Raw genomic sequence first — 24237 nt, 5'->3', positions numbered from 1 at the left:
GTTACTTCACGCAAAGCGATACAATGCGATATTAACGTGAGGATTCCATAATTCGTTCCACATGGAAATTCATGAACTCGTCTAACCAATTTTCACGGCGCCGCGAACGAAATCGAGTATTTTTCGAGGAAAAAGTACTCGAGGGAGAGCTCTCCGAAGCGGAGGACGTTGAAGGATAGCCCTCGTACGCCATCGACGCCCTGCTTTGCACTTGAATAACCCAATTTCAGGATGGCGCAACCTCTTCGGGGCATCCGCCAAGATACGTCCGCAAACAATCCATTCGACGAAGATTTACGAGCTGAATTTTATCGCGCGCGCGCTTTACATTCTTCGCCGGTTACATACGTGCCCCGCTGTGAAACTTCCTCTTAATGCGGTCATACTTCCTCTTACTTTGTTCCGAAGATTCGTAAAAGAAAGATCGTGGCTGAAAGTGGGCTCTCTTAAATGCGGGGCGTTTAAGTTCTCGAAAGGCGTGGCATTCGTCACGGGCAGGCATCCTTCAGACGCGACCGTAATACGGTCACATAAAAATACCGTGCCTTTCTTCATGAATTTCGGTATTTTTTTATTTGAAAATTTATTTTAAAAGTCGCGCGTGTACTTCGATCGGAAATTACTTCAATTTAAGAATAATAATAACGATAAGATAATTGATACTCTTCTGGAGATTAATATCTAGGATGTGTTTATCATAATTCATGTTTTATTGCTTAATTATACGGACGATCAAGCTTGGCCGAGACCACGGCGGGAGGGCAACGAATTTGTGAAATGAATTTCACGGCGCACAGCAACGTTGAGATTTTTCATCAAGAGAGGACGTCAGGGTCAGGTTGTGTGAAAAATCAGCCAGTATTGGGATTAGGAGAGAATAGTGGGTTCACCCTACTTTGCACCTGAATGACCCAATTTCGATGCTATTGCGACGCATCTTACGGTGCGCGTTCGCGAGAAAACGATCCCATCTATGGTCCCATCTATAGTGCCACGCTCCTTTGCAAATGAATAGGAGAGTGCAACGCGCGACACTCTCGAGAGTCCTGTGATTTGCTCCGGGCGGGACAATCTCGTTGACTTTTTTTTCACGTTCCCTCATTGTGAATCAGCCATGCGAGCGTGCGCGGCTTACGGCTCTCATCACAATGCAATTATGCGGGTCGTTCGGCTGCGCAAGATTCTGGCAAAGATTTCGAAGGATGCGCCCGGTTTCGAGATCCCTGCGTAAACGAACCGTTTACAAGCTCGTCTTTTCAGCGCCCAACTTCGACCTAGGATTTCAACGCCACTCAAGTTTTCACGTCGCGCGTCGCTAGAATACTAAATCGGCAGGTCGTCGTGTAATGCTTTAATTTTCATCACCTTCGCGAGTATTTGTGTAACGTGACGTATCGTGAAAGATATTTAAAAGTTTCGTTCGTCCACGAATGAAAATATGTATTGTATTTTATATGAGAAAGATAGCTATGGAAAACATTTTTTTAGCAAAATGTCTGAAAAATTTTGTGTAATTTGTTGAACGCGGCATTACATTATGTTGCTCGCAAAAAGCGAAATAGATAAGAGCTTATACTATTAAACGCGACGGGAGTCTTTATTGTGTCGCGAAAAGAAGCGTGTAAGCATGACATCGAAGTGGACACAAAGTCCGTTTTCAGGATAAACGTCGCAGTGATACAAATGCCGTTTCATTTTTTAGTAGCCACATGAGCCGGCTGCATCATTTTTCAAAGAAGGGATTATTCGCGCTAGAGAGCCACCGTACGCTGTTGGAGATCACTGATGAAAAAAAAAGCGAGACAATGCTACCTCTTTTTTACTTTAGCGATAGAAATCTGCAATTAAATTTCACTTGGTTATGACGCATTCTGGAATTAAAATTTATATTCCGTAATAATATAATTGTACATGCAAATGATTCTCGAAATTCTTTTCGGACATTATTAATATGTAGCATATTTTGTAATGAAAATGGCATATGAAATTTTTACATCAAGTAACTTACTCGAAAACTAACAAAAAAAAAACATTAAATTAAAAACTGAAAATTATAAATTGTTTTATTTTTTATTTTATATTAACGACTTGAAGTTTTATCTTTTTACAAAAACAACGTTGTCCCACTTCACATCTAGTCTTTTTTTATCGAACATGTGTGTGTGTATATGTGTGTGTATATTTCATAATTTTAAATTCCAAGATAATGTAAAACGTCAATAAGTATTCTAGAATGAGAACAAGATATGTAAATTTGAATACATTCTGTAGCTCAAGAATATGTCCGAATGCGACATGGCTTACGATTATTATTAATATTAAAATATAGAAAATATAATATAATTTCTTGTCTAAATGGTATGTAACCTATTTTTCTCTTTTACATGCATATGTTAAATTATACTTGAATTTCTAAATATTCGATTCTTTGTACTTAATAATTTTATCTTTTAAAAATAACTTTTAACAAAAATTTTTAATTACTAGAAAAATACAGTTATGCATTATATTGTGAGGATATGTCTGACAAAGTATATTCTTTCGAAATATAATATTTTGTTCCTTTTCAGGAACCTCCATGCAGGATTTGCACTCACTTTGCTCCACCGGCTGCTTTCAATCCACGCACTTTGGAAAGCCGTTATAAATCGCCTGTCACGAGACGAAGAGAGTACTGCGAACCAAGGAGATGTAATGCGAAAGTCGGTACGGATTTGAAATACGAATTTAAATCACATTTCTACAATGTTGATCGTGTCGTAAACAAAATTCAAGATCTAAAGAGAAATGTTCAAGATCTTGATGAATCAAATCATGATGAAACGGTAATTTATTAACAACAAACATTACATAAATAAATGAGAATAAATGGATTGGATAAATGAGAATAGATGGATTGGATTATATACGCCGACTCCTATCCCTTTGTTTTCACATTGTTCTTCTAATTATTCATTGTTAAGCAAAGGAATCTTGAATAATTAAGTACTTTTATTATTTAATTATTATTTATTCGTTTATTTATGTACGATAACTTCTTCCAAATTTGAAATACGTTTCAACAGGAAAGTTTATTAGAACCGTTCCCAGAGAATAAGATTAATGATCTAAAAGATGCACATAATACAATCATGACTTGCTTAAGGGAAATGGAAAAGATAAAGACATTTTTGGAGGACGAAAATTCCTGGTGGAAAATTTTAAAGAATCGTTCAATCGATTGTTGTCAACAAAAATTGCCACATCTTCATGGGGTTTTAGATGGAGCATCAGTTACTTTAATGTTGCTTGAAGAAGGTACAGATGAGGTATTCTTCCTTAATTTCTTGTTTTACAAAAATAGAATTTACAATAAAGTGTATCACTCATAAATCAGTAATATGAAGAACTCTTTACAGTGATTTATTAATAAAAGAAAGCCTACATTTGCAAACAATTTCTTTCGGTAGGTTCCACGTCGTTTTGTGACATCAACACCGAAAGAAAAAAGTAAGGTTGCTGGCCCCAGATTCGGAACTTCTCCAAGAGAATCGACGAATAAGGCAAAGCAAAATGAGCAGTACACGAATCAGCACCGAATGGAGTACATGGACGAGTACTCGAACTCTTACACAACTCCATATTATAGTCTCGATACGAAATCAGCATTAATTGAAGTTACAAGGTAAATCTTCTGATCCGTATTCACACTTTATTCTTATCAATAAATGCATGCATATATCGATAAAAAATGGAATAAATATGGAGCTATGACTTTAAAATTATATTTATATTTACATTATATCTATATTATAGATCTTTTAAATTACATCTTGATATTAAATATAAATTAAATTAGTATAACTTATAATAATTACTCTTGCTATATACAATCAAAATTATTTGTGGTTATAGAATTCATAAAATTTTAAAACATACAAATATAAAAAGATTTTGAAAAAATATTTTAAAAAATATAATTTTTTAAGTACTAGCAGTCATGAACCGATTCAACGACGCATTAAAAGAGCTGCTACGAGTGAACAGAATATTGCTTCCGAATTTTGGGCTGAAGCACAAGAAGATGAAAGCGACGAGCAGAAAATACCAGAGACATCACATAGATTCAAAGAAACATATGATAATATACAGTATGAAGATGAAGAGAAGAGGATTGGTAGATCAAATAGTAAAACACGGACAGAATTATTATATATTAGATGTATGAATAAATAATCCATTGTTTTTTTTATGAAATTCAATATTTATTGTCGAAACATACTGACATATTCAATCATAATGGAGGTCGGAAGTCTCTATTATTTTTTAATTTCTTCCATTTCTTTTTTATATTTTAGGCAAGTTACAGATGCCAATTTTATAGAAAAACAGATTTTTACTTGATGAATTTATTAAACAATTTTCTCTTTTTTTCAACATTCCTTTTAACATTCAGGTTATAATGTATGAACACTTTCATTACACTGAACACTTCGGACAATTTCACCACACTGAACATAATAGAACCAGAACGGTGAAGCATTAGGTCTGTTAATGTACTGGTTCATCTTTCTTCCTTTTCTCTTCAAAAGAAAAGAAGAGGAAGAAAGATGAACTGGTACAAAAGTTTAACCAAAAAGAACAGACCTATTGCACATGATTGCGGCATGAACTGTGATCAAACGCTACCGATATGTCACTGTGTATTGCGTATCCTTTGGAATGTTTCACCTTTCCATCATGCTGAACACCATAAGGTCGAGCTTTTTGTAACAAAATTCAAAGATACAATATTATGTGCACAATCAAAGGAATGAGGAAGTCAAAGAAATGAATAGACATGAGAATAGGGACAGAGAATAAGAATTTCAAATTTTTCTGTATATTTCTGAGAACTGTATATTTTAGGTACATTTTTAATAAGCTGAAATTCTTATTATCTGTTTTTCCTTTATTCTTTTAAATGTGCTTTGTAATCTGAGACATATTTTTCGTTATCTTGAAACGACTGCGGCTAAAATTATTTTTGTTTTCAAGGATCAGAAGACGAACATAGCTTTAGCCATTGTTTCTGGTTGCATAACGAAAATACATCTCTGGCTGAGCCTGAATTTTGTACACGATTACCGATAACCATATGTAGAGAATACAATCCTCTTCGAAATTTACCGTATTCAGCATACACACATAGCGCCTTTAGATTATCATTTATTTCAATTGATTTAGCACGCTTTGTCTAAATTGAATAATATTTGGAATTTAGAAATGTCGAAAAAATAAGAAAATAACTTAACGAATCCATCAGTTAAAAAAAAAACCTTTCTATTGTATTATGTTGTCTTATTCTATACTTATATATACTTAGGTATACATATATACATATATATATATACATATATATATATATATATACATATATATATATACACATGTAATGTGTAATATACTATGATGTATATATTACTTTAGTTATATTTATACACATATATTTTTAATACTAAATCGATAAAAGAATAGAATTATTAAAAAATTGCTAGTAATATTATTCCCGAGAAAATTACATTTAACATATGACTTTCAGTTGTGCCACCGAGAGACGTGCGATATGGTCAGGACACGCAGATTATATTCGAAGATGCAACGAAACCTCAGAAGACATTTAATAGCGAAAATAGCGAGAAACATACCACGAACGATTTTGAATCAAACGTGGATTTAAACACGGTATATATAACTTATTTGTAAATCTTATTTTTTAATATCTATTAATTCTGTTAATTATTCTGTAGGAGATTCCGTCCAGAAATGTGTCAAGTCATAAACAGAAAATGAAGGCGATCATTGAAAAAAGTGTTCGCTGTATTCCGACAAAACTTCCGAGAAAAATTTCAAAAACTAAAAACAGAAATTAATATCTATTATGTATATTCGAAGATATAAGTAAATCTTATGTACTGATTTTGCATTAATAGATTTATTTAAAAAATAAAATTTTTATAAACTAATTTTAAGAAAGTTTTGAAATGATTGCGTTCAGCAGAATTATTGCGGAGCGTGAAACTCTAGATCAAAGTAGCACAATCCTTTTATCTGAGCCGAAATATCGACAGCTTTCCTATTGGCTATTCGATCGTTATTTTCAACTCATATAGTTCAATAAGATTAGTATTATTACATGATATGATTAGTAGATTAAAAAGGACCTTTGCGTTACTTTGGTATATCTAGAACTTTAGGAACGGATCCGTAAACACTCACTGCTATTAGATGATCTCAAAGAATAGCAACGAATGCTTATGGATCTGCAATAGTTGAGTCTGCTGAACGCAATTAATGCACAAAATGTGATTACTTACATCATAGTGGTACTTCCACCATGTGATTACATCTGCATTTTGTCATTACTTAATGATAATGTCATTACTTATCTAATGCTTTGAAATATATCGATTGTACTTATCGAGTTTCACAACATTCAACTTTTAAATTTTAGTTTGCTGACTTCTTGTCTATGTTTACTTTATGTCTATGAGTGATTTTATCATTATCAAAATATTTCATAATTTCGACCTTATATCACAGATTTGTTAAGTTCTGCAGGAATCTAGGGAAAAGATTCCGAAATATATGCACGCGATCTTTGAAAAGTGGTAACCAGGTTAGATCAGATTATCATCTATACGATTATTTGTTATAAATTTTATAAATCTAATAAATGCAAAAAAAAAGAGAAATTTACACTCTAAATTTACGCGCGATTTAGACACGTGAAAGGAAAAAAGTCCTTATAATAGCGAGGAGTCCAGGTTTTACTATTGACGATGAATTAAAAATGGGCTCAACGACCACCGTGATTCTTCGTGAATGTGCAATAATGAGATCTGCAGTTTCCACTCCGCCTATATCGTGTAAAAGTGAGTTAGATAAAAAATTAAACTTTACAAATAATTTCCCGATTATATATCAATTCAATAATATAGGACAATATTTATAAAATGTTTCTGATTGATTGATGATAGATCGAAAGCTCCAAAAAACAATGCATCGATGAAAAAAAATATTCGAACAATTGAGAGAAGTTTAATTGAAATTTACAAGTCAACGAAAGACTAACAATAGAATTCGAAGAAATACCTTAAAATTTAGAATGGAAGAGAAAGATAAAGGTTTGACATCTTTTGATGGATCTACTTATATTTTGACTTTTGAATCATATGAAGAATCCCCGAAGAGAAAAAAAGATACATCAGTTGACAAGCAACGATTAGGATTCTGCAAGTCCACAGAGAAAATTAAGTCATCTTCCTTTAAAGGCAAATGTTCAAAATCATGTATGAAGTATAGAAAAACCAGCTCAAATAGGTACATATGGTGTTTGTTTAATAATTTGTTTTACTAAGAATTTTAATCTTTATTTAATTAATATTTCCTTCGAAAATTTTATAATTTTGACAGATAAAAAAATTAGTTAAGTTAACATTTAGATTGATCAACTTTTTATACACACTTTTTATATAATCATTTATATACACAATGTTAATTGAATATATACCTCTGACATTTGATCAATATTTATTTAATGCACAATTATTAATTAAATACGCATCTACATATGTATAATAGTTTTAAATATTGAGGAATATTGTGGACATTGTTAAAGATATTTGTGCATATATATATATCCAGATGTCCATTTAATATATCCATTTAATGAACAGTTTTTCTACATAGAAGCTACATCTTTGCACATTTTGCTCGAAGGCGGTCTGGCCATACTAATGTCAATTACACATTTTGCATATATTTCAGACCTCAAACGTCAGACAAACCGCAAACGTTGCGTGAATCATCTTATCGTCAAAAGAAGTCCGAGACAAAGCCCACGGGGGAAATGCCACTGTTCGCACAACTAAAAACGAAAATGAAAGAAACGTCGAGGAAGTTTCAGGTCTTTTTTTGTTTCTCTTCTCCGTCTCTCGTCGGAATATTTTTGCACAAGTCGAAGAGAACTCAATAGCCAACTTCCAACAGAGCACCTTGCCATTTTTTACAAAGACAACGAAGCGTACCATGGCGAGAGTGAGATCTTTGTATGTCGGCTCCAAGCCAAAGCGAGCATTGGGATTCAAGTGCGACTTGAGAAAATGCAAGAGTACATTAATGGAATGCAGCGCCGGGGCTTGCAGAAAAAAGAGCATGATTTTTGGTGAACCTATTCAACCATGCAGTTCAAAAATGACCGATTCTAGCGTCAGTGGCACTTCGACAATATCGAGCACAAGTGAAAATAGGTTTTAAATCATAATCTCTTATCTCTTTAAACTTATCAGTGTGTTATTGTTAAGATATAATGTGTTACTTGTTATCTAGTTAAGATTTGTCCACCTCAAAAACAATCATGCCAATCGGCACGTTTTCGACACTTTTCTTTATAAAGGAAAGAAAAGAAGTCAGTTAGCAAAGTCGGCTTCAGTGAACCTTTAGATACCATCTCTCATAAATTTGACTTTTTAAAAGTTTCGGAATATCAATTGATGATTTTTTTTCGGAAACAAACGGAAGAGGGAAAAAGTCAGATAAATATAAAACTCAGAATTGTCAGGTGCGTTGTCCAGTTTTTACGCGAGCGTTAAGTAGCGATATATCACTGCCTAGATGTACAGCAGGCAAATCGACTTTTATCGCTTTATAGCGCTTATAAGCAGCCCGCCATTCCAAGCTGCACGTGTAATCTGGAATGTAAAGAGCTTGTTATTACGATCGGACTCCCAACTGACAACCAGACTACACGTTGATAGGCGGATATGATAACGATATTTTCGGTGAACGCGAGAGTTATCGCTTCGTCGATTCCTTCTTTTGCGTACGATAGAAAATTTCAATTGTACCCAACGAAACACATATTTTACCTCCTACTCCTCATATTTCTTATAAATTCTTGCGCTGCAATCAAAGAAGTGCATATACGGCAATATAGCGTAAAAAAAAAGCTTGAATCAGCTGTTATAAAAAGATTATATTAATATAGGTTGTACATTACTAATCATTTTCGAAAAAATTTCATTCCAATTCGTCTACATTTTAGTTAAATTTTAGCAAAAATTTAAATTGATTCAATTTAATTAATTTGTTTGGAAAAAATGACTGTTGATTATTTTATTAGCTGAAACATCTATATTCGTAATCGAGGAGCAAAGATGATTCATGCGCGACTTGTCCACCCAAACTGAGATGCCTAGCTCTCCGCTCTCACCCGCGCGGATCACATAAATCGCGTGTTTTCCTTCTTATTGGCTGATTGAATAATACATGTAACCGAATAGTATTAAACCGGCTGAACGGGACACGCAAGGTCCATGACGCCTGTCATGTCGGGCGGGTCATGCGTCAGCATTTTGACGAGTTGTTTATGTCGATCAATTTATCGCTTAAGATACACGCGGAATGGCTGTTGCGCCTGTATTTGTCGATGCAGAATTAACGACGTGATGTAAGATAAGACCGCGGATTTATGAACGCTGCCTCCTATCAATTCATCATTTCTCGTTCATTATATGTCCGTCTCAACATTGGGCTATTCGATCGATACGTCACGTTCGTAATTATTATTTACATTATTGCTTGTATTTATGAAATGAAAGATACCTCAGTCAATGTTCACTCAATCCGACAAGGATTCGACGCACGGGAAAAAATTGTTTGCCATTTTTCAAATTCATTTAGTTGTTTGAAAGGTGATAGACACTCGCGTCGCGACGTGCCTCATCTACAATTACCAATATTTTTACGCGGAATGAGACATTATAGTTGAGTCAAGCGTACGGCTCTAATGGTCGTCGACATCCATAAACGTGCACGAGAAATTATGGTACAAGCGAAACGTCAAAGTACTGAATAATATACAATTTCCATTGCGCTTATGTTTTTTGTAAAACGCGTTTCTACGAAGACATCGGATTCCTCGGTGATACCAAGTATGGTATAGTTGCACCCATATGGAGGAGACTTTCACGTTATATTAACCGCTTGCAATTTTGCGACCAACTGCACCAAAAATATTATTATTTCGATGCGCATGAACGGCGAACAGAGGGGAAAAAAAATATTAATGACAGAGTATTACGAGGCCGAGTGCAAAAATCACCGCTAAATCACCGGCCGGCCGCCTATAATCTTGCCTATTCAGCGTAATTTATTACGCATTGATATTTACAATCCTTTATGGTTAATATCTTTCTCCGCGTCGCGACGATTGCCACGCGCAAGCCGGTAATGCGAAACCTCCTCGTTCGAGAACCGACGATGATCCCCGAGATTGCATATTTAACGCGCGACCATCAAATTGACCTTCCTAGCGCTCTATTATACGACATTTGCGAATCAATCAAGACAAGTGGGCGGCAAATTTACATCTAATTATAGTGCACGTGGAATATATCCAAGACGTACATTATATATTATTTCTTTGATCTTTTGCGAAACGACCGAGCATTGTGTTGTTTAATAATTAAATTACTTATATTTAACTGAAGGTTAAAACGTTACAATTGAAGGTTAAAATATTGAATCGAATTAAAGATAATTGCTCCCAGAAGAGCTATCTCCTGTGATTTTTTTTGAATTCATAGATTTATTAAAGATCATATATATGAAAAAAGAACTAAACGATTTCGCGACTCTTCTTGTTCTTATCTAAATAAACGAAAAAGTGATACGAGCTAAACTCCAATCTAAGTTCTTCATCAGTATCGAAGACTGATTATATCCCGATGATTCCAACGTTGGTTTTTTGTGTGCTTCAATTTCGCATGCCTATTCCTCGTGAATTTACTGCGCTAAGAGAGAGAGAGAGAGAGAGGTAGCCCCTCGACACACACAAACGGGACTCCAGCCGTTGCATAAATCACAATGAAACGCATGCCTCATTATACTTGCAGGCACTCGTGTAATTGCGACGGGCGTGTCCGTATTTACCCGTGCGGATCTGCCGGGCCGGCTGGTTGCCGAACATTATCGCCGCGTGTGTGTTTGCGCGTTTAGTTTATATATATATTTTTTTTCGTTCTTTCTTTCTCGCCGCCGTTCACATATCTCGCGGTCTCCTTCTCGTTTCAGCTCTACGAGCTCCATCCACAACCTCGTGGAACTCGGTGCTTTTTGCGACCGGAAACGGGAGACCGGATATGGGTGTGATGCATAGCGTAGTCTTAAAAGCGTATTATACATTAAACGCGGAATTATACGTTTTTATTTGGTAAATGGTTCACGCCGATCCTGATCGGAACCGGCGTTCGCGGCTGCCTCTTCGACTAACGTGGAGATGCACCGTCGTTCCGATCGTACGGATTATTTTGAAAATCGATGATAGCAGCCTTAGATCTCGCATCGGCGTACGTATAATGAATGATGAGAGATGGGGCTGAGATGTGCAATTTTACGTGTTGATCACGATCCATTATGATGGATTCTCTTCAACTTGACCAGTAACGGTTCTTCGAAGAAGTCTATGAAATTATCTTTATGATTACAAAAAGCCACATTTACCTTAGGCTTCCGAATTTTATGCTTTTCAATATTCAAAAAAGGTATTTTAAGATGGATACAATTTACAAGGAATTGTGAATAAAAAGGCTTATACTCTAAGAGTTTGAAATCAAATGAAAATGCTGAATCATTGGTGACAACAATAGATTCCGATTCCCAAGAATAAAGAGTAATGATCATTTTTAGGAACTGTCACTAGAAAATGTCACAGAAGAATAAGACGTGAGCGAAAAAATAAGTGGAAAAATATATTAACTTCCATGGTGGTCTTTTTGTGACTGCTTCATTTTTCAATGACAGCCTGATCATTGATATCCGACGCCATTAAAATATTTGTAAAAAGTAAAAGTCATCCAGTAAAATTGTGTATGACTCATTTTGAATTGATTGACTAAATAATAGTATAAAATAAAAAATGCGTTATTCAACAATTAACTTTTTATTTTTAATGAAGAAGCACAATATTTTATCATTATATGTTTAATAATGAAAATTCTACTATGACGTGCAAGTTAAAAACTCATCCTCATCGAAGCCGATCGTGTCGATCATCATTGGCTTCTTTTTCTCTTTGCTCTTCTTTCTTTATAAAGAAGAAGTCAGTATGAGTTCTGGTAGGGATGAGCCTTAAGATATACAGACTTGTAAATATCATGTTAACGAGATACGCTAAAACTTTTTTTTATACTTTTTCTCTCCAATTGGGTAAATTACACCCGCGATATATTAAAGTATTAAATCCGTGCGCACTTAGAAAATTATTTATCTTCATAAATTTGCGATATAAATCACGGAACAATATTAATAATTACTACATTACATAGCATGATACTTAAAGGAAAGGAATGTCTATCTAACCATTTCCAGCATCGATAGATCATGGTAAATTGCCCAGCGAGCGCCATTGGCATAAAAATTGCTGCGGCCAAGGGATACGCGCGTATCACTATAAAGACGTCGACGCAATTAATTACGTCAGACACGTGGAGCCGAAGCGTATCGTGGTCAGTGATCGTTATCGGTTTAATCCTTAGCTACGGTATCGATACTCGAAAGCGTTACTTCTACCTCGGCTCCGGTTTTGATGAATTGCGCGCAGCGCACGCGGTTCATCGCGCTCAACACAGAGCGCTGCACCGTGGAAAACTTGCCGTGAAACAATGGAGGTGAAACGTATCCTTGAAGAAAAAAAAGAAGCAAAAGAAAGAAAAAAGGAAAAAGAGAGAAAGTGAGAGAGAAAGAGAGAGAGAGAAAGAGAGAAAGAGTGGGAGAAAGGAAGGGGGAGAAAGGAAAAAAGAAAGAGGACGACCACCCACGGTGTTAGTACCGAAGTTCCGAAATTTTCACGCTTTTATAGCGGTTGGTTACATCTCTTCCCCACTGACATACACCACCCCTTTCTCCTGTCGCTGTATCTAGCGTCTCATGTAAATGCAACACGGTTGTCGGATGAATACCAGTCGGTAAGACAGTTCAGGTGTGGGGCCGCGTCCGCCGAATTCGTCATGGATCGTTATTCAAAGTCGACCAACTGGGGGGGCAGAGAAGCGAGTCGAAGTGGTGCGCGTTGCGACTATTAACCGGCGCTTACGAGGCGCGGTATCGGGGTTATTGATACCTCGGCGACAATTTATTGCGGGACTTTGCGTTTTATATAGGCGCCGCAAAGGCGTACGCGGATCCACGTTTTACGTGCGTGTATGTGGAATCTCTCGAGAATCACGCTTAGATACCATCTACGTGTATCATTTGATGCCGAGGGCTAACTTGGGAGAGATAACTGTCATTTTTGTCCGATGTTGAAGCAGCAAAAGTTACGGGGTTCTTTAATATAAAAGATTAACCCGCCGCTTGGGTGGATAGGAACTTGTGCGTCGGTAAAGGGATATGTAATAGAAACGTGTATTTTTGTATTTTGCATAAAAAAGTAGAGGACGATCAGAAGGGCTGTAAACCCTCTTTCCTTTTCTACACACGCGTAGGTTTCTCTAGAATTTTATATCGAGAGCTACAATTGTATACGTTTGACGTCACTCACGTAACAATTGAAGGCCTCTTATACGAGACGGGTCTAAAAAATGTGAATACGTGACGAAACTTTTAATTTACTCGCTCCATAACTCTCTGTCGGTTATACTTTCTGTGTTATGTTTATCTTTGACTTCTATATCTCTCTTTTCTAGAATAGGTCACATGTGCAACGTGATAATATGATGTCAGATTACACAGTCCGTAGGTATAATATAAATTACACGCTGAGTTCGCAATTAGATTTTTCTACCAAAGTATCGCGCTGTCAGTACGTTTAATGAAACATTGCCGGTGTCTTTTTAGATATACGATACGCATCATATTTCTAGCGGAGAGGGGTCCCCCCTACAATTCTGTGCTACTGTGATATAGTCTAATCTATGTTAATTGGGCAAGTTACGTTTCCGAGGTTAAATGTCAGAACTAAACGCACTCACGCTTGTTGATGAATCACACCTTTTTTCGAGGTGCATTCTTAACGAGATACAAAATATAAGTTCTTGACTCATTCGTAACGGTCGATTTTACCACAATCGTTTTGTCACAATTGTAAAATTTTGTTTTGTATGAATATTTAACATATTTTCTAAATATAAGAATAGTTATTTAAAAAATAATTATTCTTTACAAATCTGCAATAAAAAAGCGTTAATAAAAAAACCTTCATTTTTAAGAATACTGTCATAATAAAAACTACTTAACATGCTTTTTTCGTATAAATATTTATTTGGTTTCTTACTCTTTCTCAAAAAATTCTAATTAAATATCCATATCCGTAATGTTCTTCAATAGTATATAATAAATTGAAAAACAATCAATAATGGACAAAAAAAAATACTAATAATAATGATTTGAAATGAGAAGATATTTCAGATAATCATGTATTATCAATATAAAAAAAAACTCAGGTGACTATTCCCGAGATAATTAATTTGTGATGGGATGGATCGAATTCCGTTTCCTCGATGTCCAAAATTTTCGCAAAATCGTTAGGGATTTCTCCTCGGACGAGGAAGACCGAACGCACAGAAATACGTACAATATCTGCTCGCGAGTTCCATCGCGGCGGCTAATCAGTGATCTCGTACATTTGATCGTGGATATGCCTGTCCGTCGGTCACGCGTGTACGTGCGTCGCACGCCCACGCGTCCGCGAATCTGGCCTTAGCGATGCCACGCACACACAACGCAATGCAACGCAACGCAACGCAACGCAACGTAAAGCAACGCGCGCACCCGCACTGGTACCCGGTCAGATGATGAAACGGTGCACTCCGGGGTAATTTGACTTACGACATTTTGAAAGCGAGCCGACCGCTCGTGGGCGTGTGTTGAAACGTTGGGATGTCGGACGGGTTTTGCGTGGGCCACGGCATATTACATCTGGCCAGGTACGAGCCTTATGATGGACGAGACAGGTGATTACGCGTGTGGAAACCACCATGCGAGGTGCGCGCCATTCGAGACACTCGTGCACGCGTGTGCGTGCGCACAGAGACGCGTGCATGTACGTTTATACACTCTGGAGGGTAGACCGGAACAACAAGCGCGCTCGCGAAGAGGATCGCGCGTGTTCCGACTTATCCCGCGGGATCGCGCCGCTAAGAGGAAGGATGATGGAGATGAATTTCCTGAAGAGAACGCTCGGCGCTTTCGATAATTTGACAGCTGCGCCTCATCGCGCGGGTTAATGCGATTGTGATTCGCGCGACTGACGTGTCAAGTACTTATGCGCTACATTAGTTTGCAAGAATGTATAAAAGATTGTATGTAGGACGCTTAAAGTGATTGCTAACAATATCAGATATTTTTGCAACATCGTTCATTATAATAAACGATTTATTAAGATCGTATAATATGTGAATACATTGTTCATTGTAATAAACGTTCTACATAATTCTTTTGAGAGTCCAACAAAATTATTTTCAGATCTGTATTCATCTAAATTTTTAGATACTCCAGCAAAAGCGTTCTTTTTCGTATAGAATTATTTTTCTATTGCTACAACATTAATCAATATCATGAAACGTTTTTATACGAATCTAAGAATTGTGATAATCTAACAAAATTATTTTTAAATCTATATGGCTATATTTTTAATATTTCAGCAAAACTGTCCTTTCTGTATATATAATTAGTAGATCTCTAGATGAATTATTGCCAGTTTTAAGAGCAGATACGAGCGATTCCAGAAGCATTTCTGGAAAAATCGTACAGATGTATGAATTTGAAGTCTCGACGTAAGGAAATCGATAATGCGATTTCGAGCATTCACCGGGATAAAAGTATAATGAGTTTGGATACTTAATGACGGCACAGTTATAACCGACTAAAATTGCGGTGTGTAATGGGAGGCATAATGGAGCTTGAAATTGTAATATGTGTAATTTATTGCAATAGCAATTACGTGAGATGATATCCTCTTTGTCGGCGACGTGTAATTATATATTGTGTAATCGTATATATTAGCGTTATTCCGGCAATCGGCATTTAAAGCTAACTCATTATAATAGCGAGACTTTATAATTCATTTGATTAGAATCCGTTAGATTTATAGTCCAAGAAAAAGGATCATTTGGATGTCCCTTCTTTCCTTCTTTCCATTTATTAAATTTCATTTGACGTACAAATATTTTGACTTTTTTCCATACTTTTGCTAAGAAATCAATTTCGAACTTTAGTAAAAAAATTTCGTCGTGTCGTTTTTTTACTCTTCTCAATTTTGTGCGATGATATTCCGTTCGATGAAGGAAGAGAACAAATTAATTTCTTATCATTTCAAGATACAACAAAATTCTCCTCCTTTCTCTTGTTCCCCGTCTGTTCGCATATAACTACAAAACACAAACGCGCGAAATGATGACGAAAGGATCGTTTCGAATCTCAATCTCCCTCGCGACTCCGAGAAGCCGATACGACGCGACGGTGTGCGTGATCGGGCGATGGCAATCACGCGGATCCATCGTGGATCGTTAATGTCTGTCTGTCAAGCTGTCGCGTGACTCGCCTACGTCTTCCTTCGAAAGCCGAAACCTGGCCTGTCTAGATCATCCGCGCGTACGATCGCTACTCCGAGACGTCCTAACAAACGGACAGCTTGCTTTTTGAGAATTAACTTTGATATAAAGCCACTTAGTATTGAACGTCCCTTAGGAATCGTGATGGTCGTGTAATTTCGCGGTTGTAATTCTTTATTACAAACTCTGATTTAAAATATTATGTCATTTTCTTGCTCATATTATTATTATATTTTATCTTTTTTTTTTTCTTTTGATAATTGATTTTTGAAGTTTCAAATATTTTCACTGACAAAAAAGTGTTTGATGTTTATGCACATAATTGATATAATAATTATAGTTAAGAGCTAATATTTTTATGGCAATTGTACTGTTATAATGTTAGAAATAATAATTATATTTATGGTTTTCTAAAAAATATGTAGTTAGAATTGACTATAAATTACAGTTAAATTATCATAATTGCAACCAATTTTTTCTTTCAGTCTTTCATTACTTGATTTCTATATAAAAAGAAAAACAGAGTTAAAGGATAATCACGTAGAATTGAGTCATCTTAAAAATGTCTCCAATATATTCCGCTTTTTCTCTATCTCTTTTTATCCTTCTGTATACCACAGATTTCTATTAATTATATATTTTTATGCTCAAGAGACGCTTCCAATTTCTCATTCAAATTTTATGCGCATACATCTTCTGCGGTCCAGGGAAAGAATGCGCAGAATCTCGTCCTATATGGTCGCGCATGCCTTTTGCGAAGACCGCCATTTTTAGTTGTTTCGTTAATTAATCCTGAGTAGCTAGCGTGAAAGCTATTAGTTTTTGTCCTCAAGCGAGCGCGTACGGTTAATTTCGTCGGTTAGTGGACTCCGTCGAAACATGGCGGACCTCGGCACGCGAGTCGTGTTACGATTTTTTTGCCTCTCCTTCCTTTCCTCTCGTTTCTTTCCTCATTCTCTTCCGCTCACCGCGAATACTCGCGTCGCGATTCGGTTCGCGCATCGACTTCTTTGATAGAGATTTTTCATTTTCGACCAAATTTTTTTTAATCTTCACCGTTCGATTAAAATGCAAGCTTTTTTTTTTATGTCCGCAGGCACTTCACAAAGTGTAAACGCTACACTGCTAAATTCGTTCGCGACGTATAATTATCACGCGCGGTGACACACGACATCATTATCTGTGAAATTTATTGTGCGCCGACAACATACATATTGCATAAACAAAAAAAAAAATATTACGAAGCAATAGAATTTAATGAGAAACGTTCACAGCAATGGAAGATAATATTATTTGTATTCTAGAAATTTTTTAATTTCCATTTGTGCATTTATTTTCGCTTCGATTAAACTTCATGAAAAATTTTAATATAACTTTCCACGCGCGTGCACGTATATATTAATAAATTCAGAAACTTGTTAATATCACTGATCTTATCGTCAATTCGCGTAGGTATTATGTCACAGTTTATATACGGTATAAAATATAACTCTTTTATGCAAAAATGCCAGAAAACGAATATGTATGCGTGTCACGAATCACGATTGTCTCGCTACCTAAAATAACCTTCTATTTATGCCATTTTAAAAAAGTAATTATATTTTAATAACATGTTATCTTTTTAATTCCTGCTTCATAATATTTTATCTTATCTGTACATCTATAATTATTTATATACATATAATTATTTATATACATATTAATAAATACGATTACCAATTTATATAAAATAAATTAAAATTATTAAAATTATTAAAATTTATTATGTAATTAACTTAAGTATATTGCTAGTAGAAAAAAAAATATATATATATATATAAAATTTTAGAATAATATTCTCTATAAATAAATATATGTCACTTAGTACATTAAGCGCTCAAAAGATTGAAGTCTGATTATCTGAAATCATGCTTGGACAATCAGGGTGTAGATTTTATTAGAATTCACGTAATTTTCATTTTCTGGACTGATTCTCGTTAATAACAAGATTATATATAATTGTACAGACGATAAACTCGACATCAATTTCCGTTCAGTGAATATCGTTGGAATAACCGCGGCTGTAATTCATCGCTGGGGCATTAACGGCGCGTCTGTGCAGAATAGATTTTTTTTCGAGGTCAAGACGCTTGCAAATATTGCCGTCCGTACGTACGTAACGACGAGCGAAGTCGAACGAAACGATCAGGTCGACTCGTGCGGCCTGCCGCAAAATTGAGAGTTAACGAACCTCGACGAACCCGCTGACACTCCGGGTTGCATAATCCTGATGACGGGTGTGTATACCTATGTATACACACGCGTACAAATGCAGCGTGTCTAAAAAATCATTCACTTTTCCTTATAAACGAAATAAATTTTAGATTCAATTTTTTTCAACAAGAAAGCGAAAATGCCGTTTTTAATTTTTAATGTACCGTTGATAATTAACTCTGAGATTAAAGATTTGCTTGTTAGAAAAATTCTAGTTCATTGTGAAGACTATTCGCATCTTTAGAACTTCCCGATTTACTATTAAACTTATCATTTTACGATTTAATAGATAATTATGTCTGAAACGTGCAGATTTCCATTTTTCTCATTATTAGCGCGGTTGATATTTGCAACTCGAGGTAATACTGATTTCTGGGACATTCCGTACGTACATACGCGAATACACACTTTGCTATTTACAGCTCGCGGTTTCTCGCGCGCAATCTGCGGCTGCGAATGTGCGATGTGTCGAGTCCGAGAATGTATATCACAGGTAATTTATTCACCTGCGAAATATCGGGACGAATTCGAGTTTCCGCGCACGTATCACTAATAGTTGTTTCCCTAATTGCTTGCTTAGTCGTTTAACAGTTTGTTTACGAGGCGAGAGAGTGGCGCAGAATTTCAAATCTCACGATCACTGGTAAGGAAATATCAGCTTCATGTTTACAAATCGCGATGACGAGGACGCATTTTAAAAACGAACGTTCGTGGAACTCGAGTTTTCTTTTATATTATTCGACGGATATTTATAATGATCTCGAAATTTAATGGAGCGGTAAATCCTTCGGAAGAGAATTTTGAAAAATATGTATAGGCCAAAGGGTGGGAACAAACTCGCAATACATGATTGATTTCTTGTATAAAAATAAGTCGAAAATGCAGAATTAACTTTTTTTTTTGTTTGAGACTTTATTGCAATTGTTGGAAATAAATAAAATTTCACTATTTGGTGAGGGGGTCGCATTTTATTTAATCCTGTCATTCATGATTTCTTCACAGGAATGCGAAGTCATGTGAATGTTATGTAAATATGATAACGTCTACAATGTTTCTTTCCATGAACTGTATCTTCCATTAAATGTACGTGCACTCAACACGATTTTCAAACTTGATTTTCCCAGAAACAAAGCTTGGAATATTTTTTTCTGCGCCTTCGGCGACATGAACGTGTTGACGCATCAAGTGACTCGCCGAAAGGAAATTTCATTTACGAGTCACTTCACCGAGGAATACACCTAGTACGGACGTCAACGTATTTCACGGGGATAAAATCCTTATACGTCAGTGGCCATTTCTTGGCACGAATTGCGGCGCACCATATACCACGGAAGGCGGTTTCGTTTCGTTATGGGGCAGGATCGATCTACGGGCCGCCATCGAGACAAGGGAGAGCCGAGAGCGTTTTCTGGTATCACCTTATGGCGAACGGCAGATGTGCACCCGTGTTCCTGTCCCTATCTCCTCCCTTTTCTGTCCTCCCCTCTGATTCCTCTCTGACCCACCATACCGTCGGCCCTTCCTTGTTAGGCGTATTCTCTCTCTCTCTCTCTCTCTCTCTCTTTCTTTATTTTATGGACTCGTCGCCCCCTCGTTGAGCGAGAGAGAGATCTCGGGTCCCGTATATTTACCATAAGACTATAAGCATCGGCGAATACCTAAGCGACATTTAGTGAATACGCCACGGCTTTCTAATGCTATCATTACCCGAAAACTTTACCGGCAATAAATATGCGAGATCGCCGGTAATAAAGGAGCATGTTATCGCGTAAATCATTGTTGAATTACCGATACACAGCCCACCCAACTCTGCAAATGCCACGTCGTTATTGAACTGTGTCAGAAGAATCGACGGAAAACTTACGTCGTCTCATCATCAGAAAATGAGCAGCGAATAAAATATAATTTAATATTTAAATTTATTCAAGTATAAAAAAATATTTAAAAATATAAAAGAATACATGTACATCAAATTAATCTTACAATGTTGAACAATGTTGGACTTTTAAAGCACAGTCAACTTTTTTACCGTAAATTCTACGAAAATGAACAAACAGCAGGGTTCGATATGATGTAGCCTTTTAAAATGATTTAATAATGTTAAGATTGTGTGTGTGTGTGTGTGTGTGTGTGTGTGTGTGTGTGTGTGTGTGTGTACAAGGACGCCAGTTGTTCGTTTCGTTGCAAGGACAAATAGAAGTTGTGTTTGTGTTTCTATTGTGATAACAATTTGTTGTCAAAGCTTTCATAGGTATAACAATTGTTTCTATATATCTATAATCCGGAACAATAAAAAAAATCTACTGCAGACTCGTAAACTAATAGAAAATTTCATCTCTAATGAAATAGAAGATTTTTTAAATAAATGTAAAATAAATGAACTTTTGATTGAATGTATTATCGCAAATTGCGATTTCCTGCCCAAACAATAGCAGGACATTTTTTGTGTCGGCGTTAAAAGCATACCATTTTGATCTTTCTAATTCAAGAACATGAAAACGATATGGTCCCAGCCTCTCTCCGCATGGCGTCTTGTAGAGGTATATTCTATGAGGCAACTACAAAGGAAAATAATTATCTCTCCTGCCGATACGGACAGATAGGCGGGCGTATATAAACACGTTTCTGTAGGTAAAGATTATTACTAGCCAGCAGGACGCACAATGGCTTACCCAGGTATACAAAAAGAATGTTAATCGATCTTGATGAGACAATCTTAGGTCGAGATCGCATCATTTTTTGGATACTCTAAAATTTTAAATACAGGTTACTGCGTTAACAAATATATTTAATAAATAAAAAGGAAAACAAATTTATTATTTTACTAGTAGGTTTTTTTACTGATCCTAACAATATATAATTGCCTATACTTTGTCTTTAAAACAAAACGTAATTTAAGTGACAAATTATATTTGCTAGTAAGATGTATTATATTTATAAAAAAATTGAATTTTCTATTATAACTTGGTCTTAATAGTCAAAGATTTATAAAGTATAATTTCGTTTTTTAACATTCAATTTTTATTTTTAGTTTTTTACTATTGATTTTCCGAGATATAATAAAAAATTTTTTTAAATATATAACATTAATCTATTTATATTATAACACATATGTTGTAAAACTCAATATTATAATACTACATTATGTATATAATTACATTACATTTATAAGAAAAATTAACGAAAACATTATAATAAGAAAAATTTCGAAATTATTAATTCACAAAATAAAGGATGATCCAATCAATATGTTATGTTAATCAATCACGTAACCATTAATAGATTTCTTTTACTGTTCTCTATAGTTCCAATGAAGATTCCAGTATCATGGATGAAGAGGAGCAGGCGGAGAAGAAGGATTCGCGCAACTGAGTTCTCTTTACGCATTCGGCACCCGAATCCTCGTTTCTGCTGCTTCTGGGATCCCAGACACGATGAAGAATCTCGTACAACGGACCTTCCTGACATTCCTGCGAGTGAGCATCGACGACAGAATCTGGACGCGTCCCGTTTGAGAGTCCGCGAATTCCGCGGCCGTCGCTCGATCGCGGGACAGCAAACTGGAATCGAGGTCTCCCAGGTTCTTTTGATGGGTGGAATAAAAAAATGGGCGGCGCCTTGGATGTGCCGGGGCCCGATCTAAGCCTGAGACGGGGCGAGCCGAGGCCGGACCTTAGATCCGTCGGTCCCTTTCCCCCTCCTCGCGTTCGTTCGGACCCGCTTTCCTCCCCGCTCCTTTCGCCTCTCGCCCGTGTTCCATCGATGGAAGAGAAACAAGGAGGGGAATGGAAGAACCGGCGAAGAGGGCAAGTGGATGAAAACGGCCAACCACCGGCAGCCTGCGCGGCGACTCACGACTGGAATATCAAGAGATCCTGCTATACGGACCCAGACAAAGGCAGCTGTTGTTGTTGTTGTTGTTGTTGGCGTTGTTGTCGACATCGTCTTCGACGGTCGTCGAATAAAGTTATGGCTCTACCCGCACTCGTTTGTCCTTGTTAAACTGAGAAGCCCTGAGGCTCTGGAACGAGTCAGAGTATTGATATCCTTTGGAGAGGGAAGCTGTACCGTTTTGGCACGACGTGTGTCTTGATATCGAGATTATAATAACTTGTAATGAGGATCAAAAAGGAAGAGAGATAGGATATCCAAAAATGAGAGGCATGATTATAACGAGAGAAAAACTCCATCTTAACTGTGCTGATTTTTTGCATAATAGATTTATTTTTTTTAATCAGTATATACTTTTTTTTTTACTTAATTACAGTTTAGTCGTAGAAATAGAATAATATACAATTTTTATAAAATATTGTATATTATTCCATCTAATAGAAACTCGAAATTCGATATTATTCATTGATTGCTAGAATGTCAAAATTTTTGGCAACATTGCACATCATTGAATTTCCTACATATAATTATTTTGATGGTTCAACAAAATTATTTTCAGATCTGTATCTACCTAAATTTTTAGATATTTCAGTAAAATTGTTGTTTCCATGTAAAATCTGTTCATATTAATTCTTATTCTTAAATCTAATTCATATTAATTAAAAGGCACTAATTTCAAGGAATTAAAATGACATAACTCATATAAAAAAAAGAATGAATATACTCAATATATTTTAATAAGAATAATCCAAATTTAGCAGAGATAACATAAAAAAAATAGAATTATTCGACATTTTTGACAAAAAGATTTATAATTGAGTGGGTCCAACAGACCCACCGTCAGTTCCGGAGGATTAAATTCTCATTCCACGACCAATTTCGATTTACGCTACAATAGATGGAAGGAGTTGTGCGAATTTATCCCAGCTGGCAATTTCTTTGCCGGCAGAGGTGACCGACCGATTCCGACTCCCGACGAATCTTCAACCCATAAATTCTAATCATAGAATTGCAGATCGCGACGGGCCGACTCGTATAAAGTCGGTGCGAGAACTGTTCGCGTGATTGCCGCGGCACTCATCCTTTCCCTCACCTCTCCTTCTACCAAAAGGCTCGACAACCCTCGGGAGAGACGACGACCCGATAAGCGGAGTCCGCGAACGGGAGGCGAAAGGGAGACACCGCGGGAATGAAATATCTCTCTTGCTGCCCATCGGTAGGAGAAGAAGATTCTCGTTTCGTTGGGTAACACACGCGCGTGCCAGCGTGCGTGACGCGCGCGTCCGCGACTGTATTCGCGGCTGGCCGGTACGTATTAATCACGCGATTCGTCCATAACCGTATTTCAGCTCGTTCGCTTACTCGAGTCAGGCTTTTAGCAACCGTGCTTCGTGCGACCGGCTCTTTCTCCCTTTTCCTCTTTCTCGAGGGATTTTTGTTTGACGATTACTTCTTACGCGCGGATTTTTGCCAAACTGTCGTCTCTCGTGTATGCACTATGTTTTATATTTTAATGTGTATC

At 36.4% G+C, this 24237-nt stretch overlaps 1 protein-coding gene across 1 annotated transcript; it reads left to right on the top strand.

Annotated features, from left to right (window-relative positions):
* Positions 1–2519: 2519 nt before the first annotated feature.
* LOC147910489 (uncharacterized) lies at positions 2520–7053 on the top strand. Its single transcript, XM_087403009.1, is given in 6 exon segments — positions 2520–2824; positions 3050–3308; positions 3450–3664; positions 3969–4168; positions 5561–5703; positions 5769–7053. Coding segments are annotated over 6 exon segments (1245 nt in total). The 3' UTR covers positions 5892–7053.
* The last annotated feature ends 17184 nt before the right edge of the window (positions 7054–24237 follow it).

This window comes from Acromyrmex echinatior, chromosome 2 (genome assembly GCF_024713525.1).
Source record: "Acromyrmex echinatior isolate Ae372 chromosome 2, ASM2471352v2, whole genome shotgun sequence".
NCBI lineage: Eukaryota > Metazoa > Arthropoda > Insecta > Hymenoptera > Formicidae > Acromyrmex > Acromyrmex echinatior.
This window is presented reverse-complemented; position numbering and strand designations above follow the sequence as displayed.